The sequence below is a fragment of the Thermochaetoides thermophila genome (assembly GCF_000221225.1).
Source record: "Thermochaetoides thermophila DSM 1495 unplaced genomic scaffold scf7180000011821, whole genome shotgun sequence".
In the NCBI taxonomy this organism is placed as follows: Eukaryota; Fungi; Ascomycota; class Sordariomycetes; order Sordariales; family Chaetomiaceae; genus Thermochaetoides; species Thermochaetoides thermophila.
Window position 1 is genome coordinate 522690 of NW_006383037.1, and position 7843 is coordinate 530532.

At 55.0% G+C, this 7843-nt stretch overlaps 2 protein-coding genes and 1 pseudogene across 3 annotated transcripts in view; 2 read left to right on the forward strand and 1 right to left on the reverse strand.

Moving 5' to 3' along the window:
• CTHT_0060500 overlaps positions 1-1651 on the forward strand; it is a pseudogene marked incomplete at both ends in the record, with an annotated part of 3782 nt that extends 2131 nt beyond the window's left edge. The window contains 2 exons of the mRNA in view: positions 48-1011; positions 1566-1651. Of these exons, the coding sequence occupies positions 48-1011; positions 1566-1651 (1050 nt within the window). The remainder of the gene's footprint in view (positions 1-47; positions 1012-1565) is intronic.
• Positions 1652-2490: 839 nt separating this feature from the next.
• On the reverse strand, positions 2491-3994 carry CTHT_0060510 (casein kinase II subunit alpha CK II-like protein; the record flags this gene model as incomplete). Its single annotated transcript, XM_006696304.1, has 4 exons — positions 2491-2601; positions 2668-3087; positions 3163-3596; positions 3649-3994. The coding sequence occupies 4 exons, from the start codon at positions 3992-3994 to the stop codon at positions 2491-2493; spliced, it is 1311 nt and encodes a 436-aa protein (XP_006696367.1).
• A 916-nt stretch (positions 3995-4910) lies between these two features.
• On the forward strand, positions 4911-7457 carry CTHT_0060520 (uncharacterized protein; the record flags this gene model as incomplete). Its single annotated transcript, XM_006696305.1, has 1 exon — positions 4911-7457. One exon carries the CDS (start codon positions 4911-4913, stop codon positions 7455-7457), a length of 2547 nt encoding a protein of 848 aa, XP_006696368.1.
• Positions 7458-7843: the final 386 nt, after the last annotated feature.

The window sequence follows — 7843 nt, forward strand, 5'->3', positions numbered from 1 at the left end:
GGGGGGGGAGGGAGGGAGGGGTCACCTGAGCTTGGGGGTTGTTGGAGGAGGTTGAGGATGTGGGGGTTGATGAGGGTAAAGATGCGACTCGCGATGAAGCGGAGGTGCCTCCGAAGACACCGAATGCCGATGGGCTGGCCGAAAAACCGAAGAGGAGTACCTCGCGCAAGAGGTCGTCCTCCAAGAGCACGAAGCAACCCCTTCCTGACGTCTCTGAGGCGACATCGCCGTCAATAGGTACCGAATTCCAACCAACACCAGCCGGTGACTTCCCCGACTCCGCCCTCCCTGTCCCTCTCGACGAAAAAAATGTGCCCGAAGTGCTCTCACCCACCAAACAATCCCTCCTCACCCTCAAACCCCTCCGTCCCAAGGCCATTTCTCCCGTTCCCGTCACCCCAGTCAACACTTCTAAGAAGCTTCCCCCGGCCGGCGGCAAAACCACGCCCCGTTTCTGCCCCTCAGTCTCATCCAGTCGTACTAGACTAGTGTCGAGTTCGACGGAGTCCCATGTCAGCAAGCACAAACATACGGTTGCGACGTCAAAGAAGCAACTCTCCGGCAAGAAGTTGTCGCTTTTGTCACTCGCGTCTTCTGCTAAGAGGCCCAATCCAGGAAGTGTGAATAATGTCTGGGCGGCCGACGATGAAGATGAGCTGGCCATCCCTGCTACTGTAATATCACCGATGCGCAGTTGGCGGGAGAGTCCGTCGAAGAGGAAGGCGGGGGTTAGGTTGGCGAGGGTTGTTGCGAGGAGTTCGTTGGGGGTTGGGCAGGCAACTGTCCCTCCTTCCTCTCCCCCTATCACCACCGCCAGCAGCAGTAGCAGCAACCGCAACAACCAGAACAACAACTCTGGAGTAGAGACCCCCTCCAAGTCTGGAATAACCGTAGCCAATACAGGGGAGGGGAGCGCAGCAACGGAGTCTACGACAGCGAACAAGTTCGTCACGGAGACGCCTACCGCCCCTAGAATGGTGATGCTCATGACTGAAGAGGGAGCTGGTGAAGGTGAGATGGTGCAGACGCCGGGAGGCACGATGAGGAGGTGTGGAGAGGGAGGGTTTAGGTGTGGAAGAGGGTTTTGTTTTAGTTGCCTGTGAGCCTACCTACCTACCTGCCTGCCTGCCTGCCTGCCTGCCTGCCTGCCTGCTTGCTTGCTTGCTTGCTTGCCTGCTTGCCTTGCCTGCCTTATCATGTTGAAACAGCGGTGGGAGTTTAAGGTTCAGAGTAGCAATGAAATGTCTACTGGTAGGGTGATGGAACGAATGCTTGATCAGAAGGGTAACGATAAAGGATTGTATAGTGGTATGGATAGAAGAGTCCAGATCAAAATTTGGCGGTTTTAACTTGGGAGTGCCACAGTTCCGATGGATGCATTGCAATGGTGTAATGTATGAACCAATCTTCCAGTGCCGCTCAGAATCTTCTTCCCAGTTGTTTACTAAATGTTGGGTGTGTCTCGGGTATGGATGAGGAGCATGCGCACATTTTTTTATCTCGGGAACGGTACCCGACCGACCATCATCGGGTACTTTGTTTCAATGACTAATGACCCAACACAGATGTCTATGTCACCAAATCCAACAAACTCGCCTTGGTTTTATATAGACTCGCAACTGCGCTTAACCATCCATCCATTGATCGCTAGCTACCCTACCAATGACAATGACCAAAGTTATACAGGAAGACAGAAAGGGGGATTGATTAAGCCATCATGACCAAATCATGACCATCCATGTTTGATAGAAACCATGCAATGCTGGCATGTTTATCCTCACCCTGCTCATCCATCATCCATCCTCATAGCCCTCTCTCTCTCTCNCNCTCTCTCTCCTCTCTCTCCTATCTCTCCTCTCCTCTACTCTCTCTCTCTCTCTCTCTCTCTCTCTCTCTCTCTCTCTCTCTCTTTCTCTCTCTCTCTCTCTCTCTCTGTCTGTCTCTGTACACCTCATTTCCCTCCCTCCAACACACACCATCAGCCTTCCACTCTCACTCGCCACCTACCTATGCATTCCATGGCATAAAATGCGTCAGTTTTGGATCCCACACTTTTCGTCCTCATACAGCTTCTCAGTCCTGACTGAATGCGACTGGAGAAGGGAGGTGAAAAACCGAGAAAAAAAAGAAATAGATGTATGACACGGGGATTTTTCGAAACTCCGAGGAGTTTTGATTGAAAGTTCATTAAGTGAAAAGGGTGACCGTGCCCTGAATCTTCTTTGATCGTCTGTTTGTCTTCTACTTTCACAACGCCAAGCTCTATCCAGCCTTTCTCCGAACAGGGGTAATCATTCCATGAAAACAGAGGTAGGCTGCTGGTTGATGATGATCCGTACATTGTTGACTTGTTTGATAGCTATCTGCAGGACTTCGTGGGCCGGTGATAATTCTGTCTCATTTCTGCACTCACTCGCTGAGACAAAATAACAGGGCCTCGGCTCATCAGTTGCGAACAAACATAAGACATGATCGTTATCGGAGGCGAGCTCAGAACTGTGTTTGTGTCAGAGTACCGTCGAGATAGGCGCGCAGGATCTCGGGGTCGCGGATCGGGGCGAAGTAGGGGTGGGCCATGGCTTCCTTGGCGGTCAGGCGTTCCTGGGAAGGGTCAGTATGGGCATCAACAGAAAAAGATGGAAGAAAAAATTTGGGGGAAGGACGTACAGCATGGTCATAACGCAGCAGCTTGTCGAGAAAGTCGATCGCTTCATTACTGACGAAACGCTGGTTCTCGGCGTTGACGAAGCTGTGCCAGGGCTTCTTCTGGAAGCGGCCGAGGATATCGTCGTACTGGGCATCCAGCTCGATGTCGTACTTGTCCAGGTAGTCGAACAGGTCGTCGGTGCCGAGCACCTTGGCGATCTTTACCAGCTGGTCTGTGTTGCTGTTGCCGTGGAAGAAGGGCTCTTTGCGGAAGATCATACTCGCGAACATGGCGCCCAGGCTCCACATGTCCAGACTGTAGTCATACTCCTGGAAGTCGACCAGCAGCTCGGGTCCCTTGAAGTAGCGTGACGCCACGCGCACGTTGTACTCGGTGCCCGGGTGGTAGAACTCGGCGAGACCCCAATCGATGAGCCGCAACTGCCAAACGTTAGCGATGATTTAAGCATTCTCCTAGCCAAAAAAAAAACAAAAAAACAAAAAAAAAAAAAGAACGAGAGCGAGAGAGGATACCTTCTTCTGCTCATGGTCGATCATAACGTTGTGAGGCTTGACGTCGCGGTGCATGATGCCCTTAGAGTGGCAGTAATCGAGGGCCTTGAGCAGCTCGTAGATGTAGTAGCGCACGTCGATGTCGTTGAACTTGGGGTAGAGCGTGCGGAAGTCGGTGTTGTTGATGTACTCGAAGATGAGCGACGGAGTCTTACTCTGGGCATCGCGCACGACGTCCAGCAGGGCGACGATGTTGGGGCCGCCGGCCAGGTTCTGAAGGATCTTGATCTCGCGCTTGATCTTCTTCTTCTTGACCGGCTTGAGCACCTTGATGACGCACTTCTGGTAGTTGACCACGTTGATGCCCTCAAACACTTCCGAGTACTTGCCGCGGCCGATCTTGCGGACGACCTCGTAGTTTTCGAGCACGCCCCAGCCTGGGCAGTTAGCGGGATACGTAGGTTTAAAAAGCAACAGCAATGTACGCACCGATGTTAACGCTGTCATAGTCCCAGTAGCTCCGGGGCATGTTCTGGTTGACGTCGGCGTAGACGCGAGCCATGGACACCATCTTGGCGGCTGCGCGGTCGGGGCCGCGAGGAACGTGATGTGGGAAAGGGTGTGCAGAAGAGTTGAAATAGCCGACAGGGTCGACGGCGGTGCCGTTGGCGACGGAGGTTGCGGGAGTGGAGTGGTTGAGATTTGCGATGCAGGTGATCGGCGGCGACGGTGACGATGAAGATGATGCGTGATGTTGAACGGCGTGGTAGGCCAGCAGAGAGTGCGCCAGAGAGGTCAGTGCGGGGCAGACGGCAGTGGGCAGGCTGAGCAGCATGGCACCAGTGACCAGCAGGTAAGATCAGAATTTGGCCTGCAACCTCAGGCTCAGGCGTGCGTCTGGTGGGTGGATCGAAAACAAGGAGTGAATTGGCCCTGGCCCTGGCAGCGCAAAGTCGAGCAAGGTGCAGGGTTCACGCGGTCTGGGTGTATGATCAGCTGATAAGGAGCCGATAAGGCTTATCGATTGTTTGCATGGGCTGATCCTCACCACCTTCCAAGTGAGTGGTCAACTTTTGTTCAAGCTCTTAAGTGTACGTTTCGTAGAAGTCGCGATGCTTCAGTTGTTTCCTTGCTTGCTGAGAAAGAGCGGGGTCAATTCTATCCAATGGGGGTTTCTCGAATTTATACCTATCTAATTTTAAATTTTTGTAATTCTTTTATTTTTTTTAAAAAAAAATAATTTTTCTGTGTTCCAACCCATGATGTGTACTGTTTGTTGACTTACACCATATTACGGACGCTAAGCTGGCCAGCACAACGCAACCCAACTTTCACGAAGCTTCCTTCTCTCAATTTCAATTCATCTTAATATCATCAGGAAAACAATCAATTGATGGCTTGAATTGAGTTTCTCTCTCATTTCGAATTATTTGTTTCAACCCCCTTGTGTGAGACATCAACTATGTTCCCCTCTCAACCAACCCCACCCCCAGCCTCTCGCCAACTTCTAGCGCAGCGTTGCATGCGCCGCAGCCCCTGCCACCCATTATCCCATTATCCAACCCCGTAGCCGGTAACCCGTAACCCCGTCGATATCCCCGTCGATATTATGCTTACAGCGCTTACAGAGCAACCGACGCCTCTCCCTGGGCTCCCTGAATCTGGACACCGCTCTCACGGCCGCCTTCATGTTCTCCAGTCGACTCTTGATCCGCTGAGCAATAGCTTTTTAGCGATTGCCAATCGCGCCAATGGACGGGAGGTCGCGCCGCTATCCATCGTCCACTCTCGCTCCCTCGTCGGTCTCTCGCCGAGAACGAGACCGCGACAGAGATCGCGACAGGGATCGTGACCGTGACAGAGATAGAGACGGGGAAAGGGGAAGCGAACGAGACAGCCACAGAGACCGTGATCGCGACCGCGACCGCGATGTTGATGATGCTGCCTCTTCAGCTCCATCCACATTACGGTCCCGCGCTGGCGCCGGCTCCATCCGCAACCCCCGTCTGCGGCCAACTGAGTCGCGCTACTCGCTGGCCGAGTCGTTCGCAATGACCAAGCGCGAGTTCGAGTTCGGCTTCGATGACGCCTCGTCCATCGCCGAGCGCGCCACCGTTGTGTCGGATACCGTGCAAGGCGATGAAGATCCGGACGCCCCCGTCATCGTGACCTCTTCCCAGGCCGCCCTGGCCCCGACCTATCCCCTCGGCGCCTCTGAGCTGCGCAACTACTACGAGCTGCTGTGTCTGCCCGCCAGCAACACCGCCGCCTTGTCCCCGGGCCAGGTCCGCGATGCCGCCCGCCGGGTCACCGAAGCGCTGGCGGCGTCGAAGCAGCCTCCTCATCTGCAGGGCACTGCGGCGTACTACCAGGGCCTCACGGAAGCTGCTTATGATACCCTTTCGAACCCCGGCCGTCGACTAGGCTATGATCTTTCCGGGGCCAAGGAAGCGGGGTCTGAACTCGACGAGGAGAGTTCTGACGAAGGTTCCGGCTCGGAAAACAGCCTCGAGGCCTACGACAGAAGGCTCAAGGAGCAGTACCTGGAGCTTACCCGTCCCCAGGAAACCGACGTCACGGATCTCGGTTTGCGAGTCGATGCTGCCTCTTTCCTAACTCTGAAGAAAGCACATGATGACCATCACGGAGGCCATCATGGCGGCACCTTGGAAGTCCTGGATTTCTCGCTTCGCAGGTCTGTCGAGTACGAGGTTCCTCAGCTGAAGGAGCGGGTCGAGCGTGCTGCGCGGTTCGCCTGGTATTTCTTCAAGGAGGATGACAATGTCCCTGTTCGCTTCAACACGCCAACAGTGGCCATCGAGGCCGGGGCTCACGGCCTGCTGGATGAAGCCTACCATGCCGCTCCCCGGGTCCTGGATCGTTACCAGCCGCCTGGTCCCTCTGTTCACGGTCGGAGACACATCGAACAGCTGCTCGCGTCGCGGTTCCTTCCGGTGCTGGGCGTGTCGGTTCGTCAAGAAGCCAAGTGGCGGCAGGACCGCATTTTTAAGGGTATTCCCGACCTGGTCGTCGAGCCGGAAATCGAGGTGCTGCCTCATCGGGCAGCTATTCTGCGTGTCAGCCATCCGATCGCCATCGAGGACCACGATGAGCCCGTGCATCTCGAGATGGCTGTTCACCAGCCTCTCCATCGCCATGGCGAAGTGCTCCCTACCGTAGGCTTGGCGGCTCACACGGAGATCGGCCACGGAACCGCCTTCGTGATCGCAGACGCCGGCGACTGGAGGTACTGGCGCGGGGGCGACTGCAGGGAGCTGCACACGGTCTCGAAATACGCCGGAAGCGCCCTGCCCATGGCCGACGTTTTCCTCAACCCTCCAACCCTCGAGATCGGCTACGCCTTTGGCAGACACGATCTCGGCCTTACCAACGGTCATGCCCTGACCCATCGTCACGGAAGGAATGTCTCAGCGCTCGAGCACGACCTCGACGACGGAGACCACGGCGAGTCGTGGACCATCTCGACAGGCTTCACCCGCGGCAACGCCGCCGCCTACCTGCGCTACGGCATCGACCTCTTCGCTAACCTCTTCCCCTCTAATAAGAAATCTTCCTCCTCCCGCCACGCTAACTCGGGCATCCGCGCCGAGGTCGAGCTCGCCGGCACCATCCACCGTGACTTCTTCCTCGCCTTCCGCGCTCTAAAGCGCATCGGGCGCTTCTCCAAAGCCGGTCTCGAACTCGGCCTCTCCCCAAGCAACCTCCACCTCTCGCTCTATTTCTCGCGTCTCGGTCGGCGCGTCAGCTTGCCTTTCCTGCTCGCCACGCGTGCGCCGCGCGCCCGTTCATGGGCTACGCGCCTCCTCTTCTGGGCTTCTCTCTTCCCGTTTGTCGCCTGCGCAGCCTGGGAGTTTTATAAACAGCATCTGCGGTCGCAGAACGGGAATGCGAAGTCGGCCGCTGAGAAGGAGAAGAAGATCCAGAGCTATATTGCGCGGCGTCGGGCAGAGGCAGATTCGCTTACTGCCGTCCTCGCGACGGGTGTTGAGCCCAGGCAGGCGGCGCAGCGCGCCAAGGGCGGATTGGTGATTCTTAGTGCCAAATATGGCGTGCGCGGGGCGCCGCCCGAAGAAGTGGCTGATGTGACGATTGCGTTGGCTGCGTTGGTGGATGATGAGGGGCGGTTGGTTATTCCTAGGGGGACGAGGAAGAGTAGGCTGTTGGGCTGGTGGGACCCGGCGCCGGGGAGAAGGAAGGTTCTCAAGGTAAAATATCTTTACAGGGGGAAGGAAGGGATTGTTGAGGTGGAAGGACGGGATGGGGTTAGGTTGCCGTGAGGGAAGGCTATGAATGATTTATGACTTGTGTGGATTTTTTTTGTTTTTTTTGTTTTTTTGTTTTTTTGTTTTTTTGTTTTTTTTGCGTTATGAGGGATGGTATTTTGGTAACAAAAGCTGATGATTTTGGGTTGGATGTTTGGATATTGTTAGGAGGGATGATGTTTGGTCATTCACTTGTTGGTAGGATATGTTTATTTGAATCGGATACATGTTCCTTGAAGCGAACCTCCTGACTGAGTGACGGCATGATGTGTAGTCCTCACAACTTTTAAAACTCTACAGCCTTCTGACCTCTTGGCCTGACATTCAACCTTTCTCTCCTCCTTTGCCTCTCTCGCTCTCTTTCTCTCTCACTCTTCTCACGCTTCTCTCTCTCTCTCTCT